Raw genomic sequence first — 20,025 nt, forward strand, 5'->3', positions numbered from 1 at the left:
GAGGGAGTAATGGGAACAGAGGAAGTGTTAGGGAAGACAGGTATATTCCAGCAGCGCAAAGGTCCCGCGATAGAGAAGGTAGGGACTTCGTAGGATTGGCTGACACGGTCATGGAGGACTATTGATACCGACCGGGCTCCATCCCCCTTGGTCGAGCGGAGCCTATGGTCGATGTATCAATAGGGGGGAAAAGGAGTGCGTTCATGATCGACACTGGTGCTGAACATTCAGTGGTGACTAATCTAGTTGCTCCTCCATCTGGAAGGACTATTACTGTGATAGGAGCAACTGGAAGAAGTGCTGAAAGACCGGTTCTTAAAAGTCGACTCTGTACATTGGGAGGCCACGTAGTAAAACACCAATTCCTTTATATGCCTGAATGTCCAGTCCAATTGCTGGGACGTGATATGCTATCCAAATTACAAGCGCAGATTACGTTCCTACCAGATGGAACAACATCTTTAAAGTTTAATGGACCTTCAGGTATTATGACTTTATCCGTACCAAAGGAAGAAGAGTGGCGACTTTATACAGTGTTGACTAGCCAAAACCCTAGGAGTGATGAGACATTGTTTAACATACCAGGAGTTTGGGCAGAGAACAACCCACCAGGACTGGCCCGCAATATTCCACCAATAAAAATTGAACTGAAACATGGGGTTTATCCAGTGAGCCTAAGACAATATCACATTCCGCAGAAGGCTAAGAAGAACATCCAATCCTATCTGGATAAGTTCATACGGTATGGTATCCTAAAATTCTGTACTTCCCCCTGGAACACCCCATTGCTGCCTGTTCAAAAGCCCGGTACAGATGAGTATCGACCTGTACAGGACTTAAGAGCAGTCAATGATGCGGTTGTTGGCATACATCCAGTTGTACCCAATCCATATAACCTGCTTGCTTTAATTCCGGGCGGGGCTACTTACTTCACAGTCTTAGATCTCAAAGATGCCTTCTTTTGCCTCCGAATTGCCGCAGAAAGCCAATGTATTTTCGCTTTCCAGTGGGAGAACGCTGTAACGGGCTCAAAACGCCAAATGACTTGGACAAGACTGCCCCAAGGGTTTAAAAATTCACCTACCCTATTTGGTTCAGCCCTAAGTCAAGATCTATTGGATTTCGAGTCCATCCCAGGAGAGTGTGTATTGTTACAATATGTAGATGACTTGTTGATAGCAGCAGTTACAAAAGAAATCTGTCAGCAAGCAACGCACGATCTACTACACATTCTCTGGAAGGCAGGATACAAGGTGTCTAGAAAGAAGGCTCAGTTGTGTTTGCCAACTGTCAAGTATCTAGGATTCCATATCTCTGAAGGTCAAAGAATTATGGGGCCAGAGAGAAAAGAAGCTGTCTGCCAAATACCAATACCCAAGAATAGAAGACAAGTGCGAGAATTCTTGGGGGCAGCAGGCTTCTGTAGGATATGGATTCCCAGCTATGCGATACTAGCAAAACCTCTGTACGCAGCTATCAAAGGTACAGAGCACGACCCCTTCTTATGGACCCAAGAACAGCAAACGGCATTTGAAGATGTGAAGAAGGCTTTGATGAGTGCCCCAGCATTAGGTCTACCTGATCACACACGACCATTCTACTTATATGTACACGAGCAAAGAAGAATGGCTGTGGGAGTATTGACACAGTACTTGGGATCATGGCAAAGACCTGTTGCCTACATGTCTAAACAATTGGATGCAGTGGCCAGCGGACTTCCACCTTGTCTAAGAGCCGTAGCTGCAGCCGCCCTGCTAGTAGCTGAAGCCGATAAACTCACTCTGGGTCAAGAACTTTATGTACGAGTCCCACATGCAGTACAGACGTTGTTGGATTACAAAGGAAATCATTGGTTTAGTAATAGCCGTATGACCAAGTATCAAGCAATGTTGTGTGAAAACCCAAGAGTGCATTTAGAGACTGTAAACACCTTAAATCCAGCTACCCTTTTGCCGCAACCTACTGAAAGTCAACATGATTGTTTGGAAGTAATGGATGAAGTATTTTCAAGTAGACCAGATCTTCGTGATTTTCCCATCCAGAACCCCGATGTTCAATATTACACCGACGGCAGTAGTTATGTGAAAGAAGGGATCCGCTATGCAGGATATGCAGTGACAACAATAGACAAGGTGATAGAAGCTCGGCCACTGGCGAAAGGAACATCAGCACAAAAGGCAGAATTAATAGCACTAACACGAGCGTTACAATTGGCTGAAGGTTTAAGAGTAAATATCTATACGGACTCTAAGTATGCGTTTTTAACCACTCATGCCCACGGAGCTTTGTATAAAGAAAGAGGACTACTGAATTCAGAAGGCAAAGAAATCAAGTACGCAGCTGAAATCCTACAACTATTGGAAGCAGTGTGGGAGCCGAAAGAAGTCGGTATCATACATTGTCGAGCGCATCTGAGAGGAGATGGTGATGTAACCAAGGGAAATCGGATGGCAGATAGTGCAGCTAAGCGTGCTGCTGAATCAGGAAGACAGGAGTATGTAGGGCATATAGCTGCTCTTATACCAACTCCACTGTCCCAATGGACTCCAGTTTATACAGCTCAAGAAGAGGAGTGGTTAAAGACTGAACCGGGAAAGTATCTGGAGAACAAGTGGTATCAGCTAGAAGATGGAAGAATAGTCATACCAGCATCACTAGCGGTAGAAATTGTCCAAAATTATCACAACGGGACACATTCTGGGAGAGACCGTACTGAAGAATCTCTTAGAAAACATTTCTACATACCAAGATTGTCCAACTTGACTCAGGCCATTGTACGCAGATGTGTAACGTGTGCTAAGAATAATGCAAGACAAGGACCAGTAAAGCCACCAGGAGTCCAGTTTATGGGGGGACTCCCCATGTCCGATCTACAAATAGACTTTACAGTAATGCCTAAATCGGGTGGACATCGTTACCTGTTGGTAATTGTGTGCACCTATTCAGGCTGGGTAGAAGCATGTCCTACTCGTACAGAGAAAGCAGGAGAAGTTGTGAGATTCCTGCTACGAGAAATAATACCCCGATATGGACTACCCTGTTCTATAGGATCGGACAATGGTCCAGCTTTTGTTCATCAGTGCCTACAACAACTGACTCATATGCTTGGTATAAAGTGGAGGCTTCATACTGCATATAGACCCCAGAGTTCTGGTAAGGTAGAGAGAATGAATAGAACTATAAAGAACCAGTTGGCTAAAATGTGTCAGGAAACCCAACTTAAGTGGAACGTTCTCTTACCTATAGCCTTATTGCGAATCCGCAGTACCCCTACCAGAAGGATGGGCCTCTCTCCTTTTGAAATCATGTATGGGCGACCACCTCCCGTACTTGGTAACTTAAGGGGGGACTTGAGTCAGTTGGGAGAAGGAATTACCCGGCAGCAGGTTGTAGAGTTGGGTAAGACTATGGAGGAGGTACAGAAATGGGTACAAGATAGATTACCTGTGAATATTTATCCCCCTGTTCATAGTTATCATCCAGGAGATCAAGTGTGGATTAAAGAGTGGAATAATGTACCGTTAGGGCCCAAGTGGAGAGGTCCTTATGTTGTTCTTTTGTCTACCCCTACAGCGATAAAAGTAGCCGAAGTAACTCCGTGGATACATCACTCCAGGGTTAAACCAGCAGCAGTCGATTCTTGGCAAATTACAGCAGATCCAGAGAATCCCTGCAAGATCCGGTTGAAACGCACTACTCAGTCGGAGTAACGAGGAATTATTGTGGATTACAAATTTTATTGTTACAGGTGTGAGTGAGAAGGCCATAATAAAGCCTGTCCGCTTACCATCACATAGTGTATAAGCCAGGAAAGTCTCGAAGGGACACCTGTGAAGATGAGCAGAACTCCATTCCCTGCAGCCCTCACATCCTGGAAGCTGAGGTTCCATCGCACGGACGAAGACTGAGGATGACGGCGAAAGATGTGCTTTTGATTGTGTTTATTTATATGTGTTTTTATATTCAGGAAGGTAGAGGTACCGACACTCCTAGCTGTGAGGTATGCATTAAGACTACGAGAACAGGTAACCATATTTCCCAAACCCTAATTTGGCATTCACAATACGAATGTAAAGGAGAGGTATCAAGATGTAGATACCTAAATATAGACTATAGTGTGTGCCATTTAGGAGTAGGAGAACCTAAGTGCTTCAGTCCGGAGTATCAGCCTCGTACAATTTGGTTGACTCTCAGGAATGGAGATCCTCAGGGGACCCTAATTAATAAGACGGTGTTAGAATCCGTACATTCTTCGGGTGTTCTGCTATTTGATGCATGTAAGGCGATATCAAGTGGTAGAAAACCGTGGAATGTATGTGGGGATCTTAGATGGGAGAGGACGTATGGGTCTAATGATAAATATATTTGTCCCAGTAGTAAAAATAAATATGTGAGTCCTAGATGCCCAAATAAAGACTATAACTTTTGTCCATATTGGTCTTGTGTGGGGTGGGCGACTTGGGGACAGACAGTAGATAAAGACATGATAGTGACTAAGTTGCCTACCAATCCATACTGTAAGTCTATGGAATGCAACCCAGTCCATATACTCATTAATAACCCCGACAAGTTCTTAGATAAGTATGGAAATTTATTTGGGTTTCAAATATACGGGACGGGTTTAGATCCTGGGACATTATTGTTTATAGGAATAGAGACTGATACGGTATCCTCCCAGACTCATCAAGTATACCATTCCTTTTATGAAGAGATGAGTATAGATAATAAGATCCCCCATAATGCTAAAAACCTGTTCATTGACCTAGCTGAAAGTATTGCCGGTAGTCTTAATGTTACCAACTGCTATGTGTGTGGAGGTACTAACATGGGAGACCAATGGCCTTGGGAAGCAAAGGAGGTAATGTCCGGTTCTGAGGCAGTTCAACAATTAATATCTTCACAAGCCGATTATCAGATGAGTGTTAGAGGTAAATCTGAGTGGAGATTAAAGACCTCCATCATAGGTTATGTTTGCATAGCAAGGAAAGGAATAATGTATAATACTTCTGTAGGAGAATTAACTTGTCTAGGGCAAAAAGCTTATGATGATGATACAAAGAATACAACTTGGTGGTCGGCTTCAAATGTCTCAGAACCATCTAACCCGTTTGCTAGATATGCCAATTTAAAGGACGTGTGGTTTGATCTATCCATCACATCTACCTGGAGAGCCCCAGCAAATTTGTACTGGATCTGTGGTAAGAAAGCCTATTCGGAGTTGCCACAGGACTGGGAAGGGGCATGTGTGTTGGGTATGCTCAAACCATCCTTCTTCTTGTTACCGATTGAAACAGGTGAGACTTTAGGTGTTAAAGTGTATGATGTGAATCATAGGAAGAAAAGGGGACCCATAGAGATAGGCGCCTGGGAAGATGATGAATGGCCTCCCCAGCGTATTATAGATTACTATGGGCCAGCCACGTGGGCAGAAGATGGTACCTTTGGTTATAGAACCCCTATTTATATGCTCAACCGTATTATAAGATTACAGGCGGTGGTTGAGATTATCACAAATGAGACATCACAAGCGCTCAATCTTCTAGCGAAGCATAACACCAGGATGAGGACAGCAGTCTACCAAAATAGATTAGCCTTGGATTACCTTTTGGCAGTAGAGGGAGGTGTATGTGGGAAGTTTAACCTAAGTAATTGCTGTCTTCAAATAGATGACGAAGGGCAAGCAATAGCTGAGCTTACTAGCCATATGGTTAAACTAGCGCATGTGCCTACTCAGGTATGGAAAGGGTACAATCCAAGTAGTTGGTTTGGTAGCTGGTATGAGTGGTTTGGAGGGCTTAAGGCAGTGGTAGGTGGAGTCCTACTGATTTTACTGTTGTGTCTACTCCTACCGTGTCTTATACCCTTAGTAGTTAGGTCTGTGCAAAGCCTGATAGGAAGTATAGCAGAGAGGAAGGCTGCTGCACAGATAATGGCGATATATAAGTATAAGGCTCTAGATCAGGGAGAACCAATGCAAGAAGATGAATGTTGAAGATTCACATCATAAGATAAGTCTGGTCTGGTTCATGGTAACCTGAGGTATATGCAAACCAAGGTTAAGTGATGCCTCAAGTAATTGTGAAATATCAGAGGCATCAAAGGGGGGAATGTGATGTAATTCCAGTAAAATACAAGTTTAGCAGGCTAAGATTGCCACAAGGCATATGTATGTATATGTGTTTGTAGTATCAGTTAGTTAATTACACGTAGCTAAGATACTGTCATCACTGTACTGACCAGGTGCAGGAATGTAAGAACTGGAATTACGCGTCCCTCTCCTTTGTATCAGATGAGCCACGTGGTTAGACCGGATGGATGAGTTTAGACTCTATTTATTAAATAGGTTAAGGGTATGTGTGGGTGTAGTTAATTGTGGGAGGAGCTACAGTGCTATATAAGGAATGTACTCTATGTATTCAGTACTCAGACTTTGCTGTATTTTGGTGACGCTAGTCCCTCTGAGTCCCGATCGGTGATCCAATAAAGAATCTCTTCCTTCCTGAAGAAACCTGTGTCCATCTCTCTGTGCTTGGCTTCCGTCAGTTTCTCCGGTATCAGTTATATGTATAATACATATTCTGCAGGATTATTCATTGCCTGATTACTTAATGGATCACTATGGGGTCAGGAACACAAACATGTATACCTAACCCTATAGTGTTAAAACCACCATCTAGCCCCCCTGGGCCCCTCATGCCTCCATAAATATAGTAAAAATCTTACTGTATTCAATCCTAAAGCTGTAACTCTGCATGCTGTTAGACTCAGAAAAACAAACAGTCTGCTGACATCATCAGAAGTGGTAGCCTGATCAAATCACAGTGCTTCCCCATAGGATTGGCTGAGACTGACAAAGAGGCAGACCAGGGGCAGAGCCAGCATGATTCAAACACAGCCCTGGCTAATCAGCATCTCCTCATAGAGATGAATTGAATCAATGAATCTCTATGAGGAAAGTTCAGTGTCTGCATGCAGAGGGAGGAGACACTGAATGTTTGGATGCATTTTAGGCAGCCATGGCCCAGGAAGGATCTCTAACAGCCACCTGAGGAGTGGCCAGTGAAGTTATCACTAGGCTGTAATGTAAACACTGCATTTTCTCTGAAAAGACAGTCTTTACAGCAAAAGGCCTGAAGGTAATGGTTCTACTCACCAGAACAAATTCAATAAGCTGTAGTTGTTCTGGTGACTATAGTGTCCCTTTAATCTTATGCACCTTCTTCTGAATTTTACATACTACAGGGCATCCATTTTCATGTGCTGCCAATCAATCTGTATACATGATATGTGTCCCTGAAAACCTGGTGGAAATTGTAACACTATCGATAAACACTTTTTGCTTTGTTTCTAAATAAACCATTGATGAACTACTGTCCCATGATCCCGATAGGTGTATAGTGCATTGTGGGTATTTTATTTATCCATATTTGGAGATGGTTCTTATGTATGGCATAATGTACCACTCACCCCCCCCCCTCCCCTCCCCCCATCCCCCACACACTGCTTTTATTGAATTGTTATTATTGCTGTGTTTGTTTGCATGCCAATGAAGATACAAGTTCAAGAATTTGAAGCATTGTGTTAGTGCCGGAGAACCCATCAACCCTCAGGTTATGGAGCAATGGAAAACATACACAGGACTGGACATTTATGAAGGATACGGACAGACTGAAACGGTACGTTATACTAGATAAATAGCAGGTAGAAAGGGAAATACATAAGGTTAGTTGTTACAGAAACTGTATCCCAGATTAAAAGATTCTCCGTTAATATAAGTGATGTGGACTGTATTCCTTCCAGGTGATTGTTTGTGGAAATTTTAAAGGCATGAAAATTAAACCTGGATCTATGGGCAAAGCTTCCCCAGCATATGATGTTCAGGTAATTTCTCATTCACATATAATTCACATATAATGTGAAGAAAATGGAGGGAATCTCCCTCTAAACATTGAACTGTGATTAAGTAACCACTGATTAGCAGATTTCTCACAACTAAGTGATTTAGGATCAAGATTAAGATATGTTTTATTTCCCTAGAAACCCTTATCATTCAAAATCGTATGTTTGTTTCTATTCCAGATAGTTGATGAAAATGGCCAGATCGTGCCGCAGGGAAAAGAAGGTGATATTGCCATCAGGATATCACCTAATCGGCCATTTTGTCTGTTCTCACAATACACGGTAGGAAAGGAATATACATCATTCATCATATCACCTAATCGGCCATTTTGTCTGTTCTCACAATACACGGTAGGAAAGGAATATACATCATTCATCATATCACCTAATCGGCCATTTTGTCTGTTCTCACAATACACGGTAGGAAAGGAATATACATCATTCATCATATGCATCATTCATCATTCATCGTATACATCATATACAGAAAGCAGCGTTATTTTATTTTAAGGGACAGATCATTTTATTCACAGGAATAATATCATACCATGGGCACAGTCTGCCATTTTTACCAGATGGTCACATTTCTGAAATATCCATCCCTTGCCTACCTTACCTGTTTTTTAATCTCTATTTGTTATGTAGTAGAGGTCAAAGTCTCAGTTGGCACAGATCTCATTCTGGGATAATATGTCACAGTCAGATTTTCTGCATCATTAAGTTGTACGAGGACAGGGAAACCAGTGACCTTTTCCTGGAAATCGTGTTTTGGCTTCTTCTTCTACAGTCTATATATATTAGATTTATGGTAACTCTAGAGGAGTAAGCTTTGAAGTGAATATGCATAGCCCTATACAAGTTTCTAGTCAAACTACTGCACTGGTTATATTATGCCTTAAATGCATGGGCTGTCCCTTTAAGAGTGGTGGTGAAAGGGACGGTGGGAGATGACTTTGATGGTTTCTCAAACCTATGTTACAATCTGATCCATGCATCTGAGAGTCCTCACACAAGAGGTGGTGGATCTGGTTTGGAAGTGTGAGCAATCATGGGCATTATTGTGCATATACCAGTTGTGATGCATGAGTTGTGCAGGCCTTTGATGTTAACCCAACTGCATTTCACTCATTAACATTCCGTAGAGAACACACAATCTGGTCCAGCTGTCATAAAATGCATAGCATAATCCATGTCAATGTAGGGTCTTGTCAAGAAATAGGGCTTGTCAAGAAGACAAAAGGGGTAATTTGTCTTTAAGTAATTAAACTGCTTTTCTTTCACAGCTCTAAAATGGTCACCAAAACACATGAATCATGTAATACTAAATAGAGAAATAGATTAGTCACCGATAAATTAAGTGACCATTAAAAAGTAGACATTGGCAAAAAGAGCCAAATGCTGAACGTCACATATTTACAAAAAGAAGTAACGTCCCACTTTGTGAACAGACCTTCCACAAAAGCTTGCTTAAATCATAAAACATAACCTTTATTGGGGAAAAAAAAGAGTAAGAGAATATATATATAATGCCTAGTTGGAAATTGAGTTTAAAGACATCATGTGTTTAAAGACATCATGTACTTAAAGGCCACTATAGTCACCAGTGCAACTACAGCTAAATGTAATTTTTCTGGTGTCTACAGTCTGTCCCTGCAGTCTTTTTAATATAAGCAGTGCATTTTCTCTGAAAAGCCTAGAAACAGCTCTAGTGGTAATCACTCAGACGGCCACCGGAGGTGCTTCCTGGGTCAGTTCTGCACACTGTGCAGCACTGACATTCAGCATCACTACGCTCAGCATGGAGATCCTAAATGGTCCCCATATAGATGCATTGATTTAATGCATTTCTATGAGGAGACACTGATTAGCGCATCGCAGCGTTTTGCCGCTCATGCTCAATAGTATCCCAATGCTTTCCTATGAGAGCATTGGATTGGTTAAATTTGATGATATCAGGCAAGGAGGTGGAGCATGGTGGAGCCAGCTGCAACGCAAACGACGTGGCGCTTGATGACAGGTGAGTAAAATAACTTTTTAACCTGAGGCAAGATGGGGCAGTTACATACAATGTGTTTTTAGAACTACAGGGAGTGCAGAATTATTAGGCAAGTTGTATTTTTGAGGATTAATTTTATTATTGAACAACAACCATATTCTCAATGAACCCAAAAAACTCATTAATATCAAAGCTGAATATTTTTGGAAGTAGTTTTTAGTTTGTTTTTAGTTATAGCTATTTTAGGGGGATATCTGTGTGTGCAGGTGACTATTACTGTGCATAATTATTAGGCAACTTAACAAAAAACAAATATATACCCATTTCAATTATTTCTTTTTACCAGTGAAACCAATATAACATCTCAACATTCACAAATATACATTTCTGACATTCAAAAACATAACAAAAACAAATCAGCGACCAATATAGCCACCTTTCTTTGCAAGGACACTCAAAAGCCTGCCATCCATGGATTCTGTCAGTGTTTTGATCTGTTCGCCATCAACATTGCGTGCAGCAGCAACCACAGCCTCCCAGACACTGTTCAGAGAGGTGTACTGTTTTCCCTCCTTGTAAATCTCACATTTGATGATGGACCACAGGTTCTCAATGGGGTTCAGATCAGGTGAACAAGGAGACCATGTCATTAGATTTTCTTCTTTTATACCCTTTCTTGCCAGCCACGCTGTGGAGTACTTGGACGCGTGTGATGGAGCATTGTCCTGCATGAAAATCATGTTTTCTTGAAGGATGCAGACTTCTTCCTGTACCACTGCTTGAAGAAGGTGTCTTCCAGAAACTGGGAGTTGAGCTTGACTCCATCCTCAACCCGAAAAGGCCCCACAAGCTCATCTTTGATGATCCCAGCCCAAACCAGTACTCCACCTCCACCTTGCTGGCGTTTGAGTCGGACTGGAGCTCTCTGCCCTTTACCAATCCATCCATCTGGCCCATCAAGACTCACTCTCATTTCATCAGTCCATAAAACCTTAGAAAAATCAGTCTTGAGATATTTCTTGGCCCAGTCTTGACGTTTCAGCTTGTGTGTCTTGTTCAGTGGTGGTCGTCTTTCAGCCTTTCTTACCTTGGCCATGTCTCTGAGTATTGCATACCTTGTGCTTTCGGGCACTCCAGTGATGTTGCAGCTCTGAAATATGGCCAAACTGGTGGCAAGTGGCATCTTGGCAGCTGCACGCTTGACTTTTCTCAGTTCATGGGCAGTTATTTTGCGCCTTGGTTTCTCCACACGCTTCTTGCGACCCTGTTGACTATTTTGAATGAAGCACTTGATTGTTCGATGATCACGATTCAGAAGCTTTGCAATTTTAAGAGTGCTGCATCCCTCTGCAAGATATCTCACTATTTTAAACTTTTCTGAGCCTGTCAAGTCCTTCTTTTGACCCATTTTGCCAAAGGAAAGGAGGTTGCCTAATAATTATGCACACCTGATATAGGGTGTTGATGTCATTAGACCACACCCCTTCTCATTACAGAGATGCACATCACCTAATATGCTTAATTGGTAGTAGGCTTTCGAGCCTATACAGCTTGGAGTAAGACAACATGCATAAAGAGGATGATGTGGTCAAAATACTCATTTGCCTAATAATTCTGCACGCAGTGTATAGTGTCAGGAATATGTGTTTGTGTTCCTGACCCTGTAGTGTTCCTTTAAGTCTGCCTTTTTTTACTGAGATACTTGTGTAACATATACTTTTTTAGCTTCCTGATGTGAAGTATTTAGCTTTCATACTGACTTAACCATGAGTTGTTTTACCATAGAGAAGATTGCCTATTGGGTTTTGTATTGCATGTTATTATATTTGTTGCCTTATTGATAACTGATATTATTTTTATGAGTTTTTGAATTGAATTTGATATTTTATATATATAATGTACAATATTGTTTATTACGTCTTTAAATTAGCATCAATCAGAGCAAGAATCAGGGGTAATCAGTTCATTTATGGTGATTAGTTAGGTGTCTGTCTCCTTATGATCGGGTCCTTGCCTGTCCAAATAAATTAAATACTGATACCACCGATCATAAATTCACACCTTGGTGGGGGACCAAATGCCCTCCAACACCCACACATGGGTGGCGAGTAGGGGATATTACTAGAAAACAGGCGGGGAGGAGGGGCACTCAATCTATGTACTTTAATTTCATTAAAACTTCTAGCAGTACATAACAACTGCATATAAAGCAACATATTTAAAACAGTGCTTACAATGAATTTTCCTGCATGCAGCTCACCAGATAACCTCTGTCACCTGTCCTGGTAATATTTTAATTCAAGGGCAGATTACAGAGGAGTGGTTACCCTAGCATGAGACCCAGATACAGAGTGTAACAGAGCTCAAAGGAGCGCTGCCTAGCTGGAACAGGGCCTTGACTTGACTGGGGTCCTGTAACCTCTCCGTCCTGGAGCCAAATAGGGGACTAGCTCTATCCACTCCCAGGGACTGGACGACACACAGTCCTGGGAGCTGTAGTCCTTACAAGGACTTTCCCCGCTAAATCTTCCACGCTGGAACAGTGACTAGCCCTTTCCCCTCCCAGTAACCAGACAACACATAGTTCTGGGAGTACAAGCTTGAATGCGTTAATCTGGCCAGATGGCCTGCTTTTATACAATAGCCTCAACAAGGGGTCTCCCACACAAAACAACAGGGAAATCCCTCCCAGGATCGTTTGTGCCTGAGAGATAATAACCTGAGCAAACACTTATAAGTTAATTATCTCTCAGGGACAGAAAATATAACAATTTATAAAACACCCCAAAATACACATAAAATATGTTATCCAGATGAACAATTCCACCGAACAGTGTTCTTCTAGGATCTACAGAACCGAACGCAGGCGATGATGGAATTCCAGCGGTGTTTGGGAGTTTCCGTGTCCAATTTTAGTTCCATGAACTCGACGACCAAACACCACTCGCTGCCTGCGTTGATGCGTACAAGATGGCCGCCACCTCGTTGTCATTCATATGAATTGCGGCCACCCAGATGAACAATTAGAACATTGTGGTGAGAACTGTTGCAAGGTGTAACTGTTGCAAAGTAATTAACAAGCTTCCGGGTGGTTTAAACAGACTTTTACAGGTTTCTTTGCAGGGCCCATAGTCTGTGGGCAGGAGGCTGGCAAGCAGGTTCCTCCAGGAGCTTGTGGCAAACTTACGTGGGAAGGGGAGTTTGTCACATATCTTCCCCCACCCGGGGAGACTATCCAGACCCCAGACCTCCAATTGGTCTGGGTTTGTGTTAGTCTGGTGATCTTTCCCAAAAGGTGCAGTTGTCCAGAAGGCCTCCTGCCACAAATTCTCATTTGTACATCCAAGGTCTTGCTGGGAAATAACCCGGCTGCACTCCCCCCCCTCCCCCCCAGGGTGGACCAAGTTGTTGCTGGGGACTGAGGGCTCAATTTCTCGCACCCAGCATCCTCGTCTTGGATGGAGTTCTGCAGTTGGGGATCTGGGTAGGCTGACCAGCATCCCTGTGGGGCTGGTGCAGAGACCTCAGTCCCATCTGCACCATCCGCTCCCGGATGTCCTACCTCCTGATAACAGGCACCACTGTTGGGGAAAAGGACCCGTTGTCCACACTCCCATGCGCTCCCACTGTGGTTGCGTTGAGGGACCCACTGTTTCCTCTCTCTGTATTTCTGGCTGCCGCTGGGGAGTAGGACCGACTGTCCTTACCCGCGATACTTCCAGCTGTGGTTGGGAAGAGGGACCAGTTGTACCCCCTTCCAGTGAGGTAAGCTGCTGTTGGGGATCTGAACAGGCTGCCCAGCATGCCTGCAGGGCTGGTGTAGAGACCTTGGTCCCACCTCCACCGGCCAACTGGACGTCTTCCCAAGACAAGTCTATCAGTCTTTTCTTAAAGGCCTCGTTGTCATTCCTATATATTCGTTCCACACGCTATTGACGACGTTGCGGCCGGCCGTGAATACAGGATATGGAAAACAGATGTACCAATAATATGGATGATGGACAGCGGTATATAAAGAAAGAGAGAATTCAATAATATCAGCACTGGAAGAATGTGATCTCTGCCGAAACGCGTCTGCTGACAGCACAAGCACTTTACTTTTTTACTCTTTGGGTAACGAAACAGGTGGTGAGTGATAGGCATGTGCATGGAGAAAATTTTCAGTTCGGTTCGGCATTCCGAAATTCGTGATTTTCGCAATTCGGGACTTCGGCAATTCGGCAATTCGGCACTTCAAGACTTCGTAACTTTGGCAACTTCGTAACTTTGGCACTTCGGAACTTCGGCACATTCGACACTTCGGAAATTAGGCAACTTCAGAACTTCGGCACTTCAGCACTTCGGCACTTTGGAAATTCGGCAACTTCGGGACTTTGGCACTTCGACACTTTGGAATTTCGGAACTTCGGAATTTCGGGACTTTGGCACCTCGGGACTTCTCTTGCAGCCGCTTGGTAGATAACGATAATAAAAATTACTTAGTATTAGTAAATTTTACCCCTACTCGCTATACCGCGACTAGGGGCATGTCTAGTAAACCTTTGACTTCTCACTGTTTAAAAAAAAAAAAATAGTGCCCCCCCCGGCCCCCACCCCTGAGCGGCAGGTGGGAGCCCTAAAGTAAAATGATGGGGGGACCTATTTTCCTCCCCCTGGCCCCCACCCCTGAGCGGCGGGTGGGAGCCCTAAATACTAATAAGGGGGGGACCTAATGTCCTCCCCCATGGCCCCCACCCCTGAGCGGCAGGTGGGGGCCCTAAATACTAATAAGCGGGGGACCTAATGTCCTCCCCCCTGGCCCCAACCCCTGAGCGATGGGTGGGGGCCCTAAACAAGAATAAGGGGGAGGATCTAATGTCCTCCTCCCTGGCCCCCACCCCTGAGCAGTGGGGGCCCTAAACTAGAATAAGGGGGGGGACCTTATATCCTCCCCCCTGGCCCCCACCCCTGAGCGGTGGGTGGGGGCCCTAAACAAGAATAAGGGGGGGGACCTAGTGTCCTTCCCCCTGCCCCCCACCCCTCAGCGGCGGGTGGGGGCCCTAAATTGGAATAAGGGGGGGACCTACTGTCCTCCCCCCTAGCCACCACCCCTCAGCGGCAGGTGAGGGCCCTAAATACTAATAAGGGGGGGACTTAAGGTCCTCCCCCCTGACCCCACCCCTGAGCGGCAGGTGGGGGCCCTAAAAAAGATGTCCCCCCAGGTGACTAGGGGTCCCCAAACCCCTAGTCATCCCCTCCCCCCAATAAAAATTATCCCCCTACCTACCCCCCTCACCCTAAAAACTAATGAGGGGGGGGACCTTTAACTAAGTACCTGTAAATAAAAAATAAAACTTACCATTCAATGTTTTCTTTCTTCTAAAATCTTCTTTTTTCAGCCCCAAAAAAGGCCAAATAAAAAAACATAATAACCGACGCAATTCTAAAAAAAAAAAAAAAAAAAAATCCTTCTTCACCCGGCGAGGGCTCGCGCAGACTGAGCTCTGCAGGGCGGGAGAAGGCTTATAAAGCCTTGCCCTGCCCTGCAATTAGGCTCAGAGCACTCTGATTGGTTAGTTTAAGCCATCCAATCAGAGTGCTCTGACAGGTAAATGAAGAGACTGACAGGTACGTCTCTACATTTACCCGTCACAGCACTCTGATTGGTTGTTTTGAAATGGATTAAGTAACCAATCAGAGAGTTGTGAGTCAAATTACACAGCGTCGGAAAATTCCAAAGAACTTTCCCACGCTGTGTAAAATGACACAGAGCACTCTGATTGGTGGATTTAAAAACAACCAATCAGAGTGCTGTGACAGGTAAATGTAGAGGTCTGCGTGAGCTATCGCCGGGTGAAGAAGGATTTTTTTTGCACTGTTTTTTTTTTTATAATTGCGTTGGTTATTATGGTTTTTTATTTGGCCTTTTTTGGGCCTGAAAAAAGAAGATTTTAGAAGAAAGAAAACATTGAATGTTTTTTTTTTTACAGGTACTTAGTTAAAGGTCCCCCCCCCTCATTATTTTTAGGGTGAGGGGATTAGGTAGGGGGATCATTTTTATTGGGGTGGGAGGGGGTGACTAGGGGTTTGGGGACCCCTAGTCACCCGAGGGGGGGACATTTTTTTTAGGGCCCCCACCTGCCGCTCAGGGGTGGGGGCCAGGGGGGAGGACCTTAGGTCCCCCCCTTATTAGTATTTAAGGCCCCCATCCGCCGCTGAGGGGTGGGGGCCAGGGGGGAGGACATTAGGTCCCCCTCCCCCTTATTCCAATTTAGGGCCCCCACCCGCCACTCAGGGGTGGGGGCCAGGGGGGAGGACATTACGTCCCCCCCTCTTAATTTAACGGTAGGGCCCTCACCCACCACTCAGGGGTGTGGGCCAGGGATGAAGGACATTAGGTCCCCCCACCTTATTAGTATTTAGGGCCCCCACCCACCGCTCAGGGGTGGGGGCCAGGGAGGAGGACATTAGGTCCCCCCCTTATTATAATTTAGGGCCCCCACCCACCGCTCAGGGGTAGGGGCCAGGGGGGAGGACATTAGGTTCTCCCCCCACTTATTCTGATTTAGGGCCCCCACCCGCCGCTCAGGGGTGAGGGCCCGGGAGGAGGACAATAGATCCCCCCTCCATTATTTTACATTAGGGCCCCCACCTGCCGCTCAGGGGTGGGAACCGGGGGGGGGGGCAATAGGGGGACCTTGTTTTTATTATATTTTTTTTACAGTGATCCAAAGGCTGCTCACTGTTTAATAGACATGCCCCTACTCGCGGTATAGCAAGTAGGGGCAAAATTTACTAATACTAAGTAATCTTTACTTAGTATTAGTAAATTTGGCTGAAAGGCCAATTTTGGTCTTTCAGCCTTTTAGTAGATAGCTCCCTAATACCGTGGGAATTAGGGAGTTATCTACTTATTCATTCCTGTCATTACATTGACTGGCCAAGTAACTTACATTTTATATGAATGTATGTTACTTGATTATTGTAAGTGTTGCAAATGCTTACAGCTGAATCCTGGCTATGTTTGTATACTTTTTATTTAAAATTGTTTACAATGTAACATTCTTCCTCTTTCACTGGGTAAGTATATTAGTACTTAGGCAATACTGTGCTTCGGAACTTCGGCACTTTGACACTTCGGAACTCCGGCAACTTCGGAACTTCGGCACTTCAGCACTTCGACACTTCGGAAATTTGGTAATTTCAGAACTTCGGGACCTCGGCAATTCCGCAATTCCGCAATTCGGACATTCGGAAGTAAGTCATATTCGGACCGAAACTAATTGCACATGTCTAGTGAGTGATACCTAGTGGGAGTTTTTTACTGCCTCTATATACATTTATATTTTTAGTACCCATTTTTGTAGTGTTATCAGTCTGCTTGTTTATTTTGTTCAATAAAGTATTTTATACTGAAGATCCATCATCATTTTTCTGCTTTCTGGGGATACCAAGACGTTTTAGCCATGTGTGGCACCCTAGAGCCTGCTATAAAGAGCCTGGGACGGCTCTGGGCCATGTGAGTGATATTCCAACTCCATCCCTTATCTCTACATGTCGTTTTACGGTTTACACTATGTTTTGTTGCTTTTTCTATGTTTTAGGCTACCTGTGGTAACCTGTGTTCCTCATCTTTAAGGAAATATGTTTGTATAAATACGTTTGTATTGATATTTTATCTCTATAATATTCTTTGTGTCACAGGTTTTTTTCTCCTGGCTAGTATAAACACTATATTTCGGTTTATGCTTTATTCAGTGTTTGGGAATCACTTGTTTCTTACTAGTTTGACACATTAATGATTCTGAAGGGTCTGACACAATTGATTGTTTTTTCTTACTATTCATCTAACACAATGTGTAAAGAGAATTATCTGCAAACGAAAATGGGATTTTGTGATTTTAATTTCTAGCAAGAGAGGTGAGAAGGGACAACAGCTCAATTAGCCTGTCTTTTGGTAGGTCCCCGCTCAGATCTCAAGCTGGTTTTAGCTCATCTAGTGCCATTACAGAGAGAACATATCTGAAGCATATCAGACTGGTCCCACCCATACGGGCAGTCCAGATCCGAAATGCCTGCAAGTTCCCTCTGCATGAGAGATACAGCAACCCCACTATTTTGTTCTTATTTGCTATGTATTTGCTATAATAAGCCATTTTTACTTTTAATAGGATGATCCGGAGAAAACGGCTTCAACGATAAGAGGACAGTTTTATCTTACAGGAGACAGAGGTATTCAAGATGAAGAAGGCTATTTCTGGTTTGTTGGACGTTCTGATGATGTTATTTTATCTTCAGGGTAAATATGTTTACTTTAAGTCTTACATTTTATGTTGGCATTGTTCTTTGCATTGTGTCTGTCTGGATATAATAGGCACATGATTCTGATAAATTACAGAGCATAAAAAGAGTCACTGTATCTGTGTCTTTGTTGCCAACCGATCCTGCATCATTTTTTGGAGCTGAAATCTTTTTTGCGTATGCAGCAATAAAGATGTGGAACACCTAATTATGGCGCCAATGCGTATGCCTGTCTCAATTTTGTAACACGTCACACATTCTGGCATCACAAGAATGACGCTAACCAATAGGAGTGTTTTTGACCTATTTAAACCCCTCTTGGACCTGACCTTTGCCCTGTTGTGGTCTTCGTTTAGTTCCCAGAACATTATTTTATGGTTTTCTTACATTGACCATGACTGTTTCTTGATTCTGTGTATCTCTAACCCTCACCTGGCTAGTTTATTTGATATTCTGTACTTCTGTAATCCTGACCTTGGCTTGTTCTACTATTCACAAGTTCTCTATTTACCTGCCTTAATCCCTGGCGACTGTAAGGTCTGGTAATATGCTCTCTGTTATCTCTCTGTTCTCTGACCTATGCTCTGGGTGTAGGAGTATAGTAATCCTGACACTAAGTAAATGTTATAACAATATTTAATTTGTTAGAGAGAAACAAATCTAACATTTTATGGATCATGCTTGCAAATACTCTATGGGTAGACCATACAATAGTGCAATTTGCAGTTGAATTCCACAGGTGCTACACTAATTTAGTGCAGTGGTGGTGAATCCTAGCTGTCAAGCTCCCACGATGCTTAATTCGGGTCAGTGAGAATATCAGAAATTATAACTAGTTAAAAAAAAAAAGTAAAAGTTCCAAGGTTAGCACTGCGGGTTCAATGTGTAATGTAAACTACTTATTAATGTACAAGCTGTCTCAAATAAACCGACAAAATGTTAATTGTCAATGTCACAGTGCCCAGCCGGATAACAGCCAGTCCATGGAGGTTGTGGCTCCCGCCACTTCATTTCTACTGCCAGCATGGATTCTGTGGGGATTGTGATGTCTCAAGATGGCGACCTCCATGTGGGACTATTGCGAACATGTTTGGAAGCATGAGGAAGGTCAATTGGCGTGGTGGGAGTGAAGCAGGGACAATAACATCACCATGATGATGCTGAGTCACATGGTGTACTCAGAGCCCCGCCAACAGTGATAATCCATTTATATGACGCTAGCAGCCTTTAGCGATTGTGTGCCTCCCAATAGTGCTTGGTTGTTCTTATTGATTGCCTTAGACTCATTGTGTTTCTATATCATTGACCATGTTCCTGTCCTACCTTCCATTGGTTGATCTCCTGGTTCTGACTTCGGTGTGCCCCCCCTGACTTTGCATATTGCTGCACAACCTTCAGATCTCCTGACCCGGATTCCAGACTTACCCCTTATTGGATACCTTTGCCTCAGTTCTCTTTTTAATTAAAGGGACTCTCCAGGGAGGTGATTTTACTCACCTCGTTCCAGCGCCGGGAGCCTCGTGAAGCCGCGCCCCCTATTTCGTCAAAATGACGAAATAGGCGGGCGCAAGCAGGGAGCAATCAGACGCTTCCATTTGGAAGCGTCATTGCTCCCTTGTGCGCATGCGCGGCTTCGCCGCACATGCGCACATACTTCAGAGGGCGGCATTCATGCCGCCCTCTGAAGTGCTGAGCGGACTACCGCGCATGCGCGCGGTGTGCGCGGCCGCGAGCTGAGCTGAGTGACAGCTCAGCTTGCGGTCTTTGCCCGCCCCCCTCCTCCGCTGACAGGCTGGAGAGAGAAGGCGAGCACACAGTGCCTTCTCTCTCCTGAACACGTCAGACATATT

The 20,025-nt window shown here is 44.0% G+C and overlaps 1 protein-coding gene across 1 annotated transcript in view; it reads left to right on the forward strand.

The window, feature by feature from the left end:
* ACSM3 (acyl-CoA synthetase medium chain family member 3) overlaps positions 1-20,025 on the forward strand; it is a 42,205-nt gene that overhangs the window by 16,988 nt on the left and 5,192 nt on the right. The window contains exons 8-11 of the mRNA XM_063430371.1: positions 7,553-7,676; positions 7,801-7,881; positions 8,080-8,181; positions 18,046-18,173. Coding sequence (XP_063286441.1) covers positions 7,553-7,676; positions 7,801-7,881; positions 8,080-8,181; positions 18,046-18,173 — 435 coding nt within the window. The remainder of the gene's footprint in view (positions 1-7,552; positions 7,677-7,800; positions 7,882-8,079; positions 8,182-18,045; positions 18,174-20,025) is intronic.

Source organism: Pelobates fuscus, chromosome 8, assembly GCF_036172605.1.
Source record: "Pelobates fuscus isolate aPelFus1 chromosome 8, aPelFus1.pri, whole genome shotgun sequence".
NCBI lineage: Eukaryota > Metazoa > Chordata > Amphibia > Anura > Pelobatidae > Pelobates > Pelobates fuscus.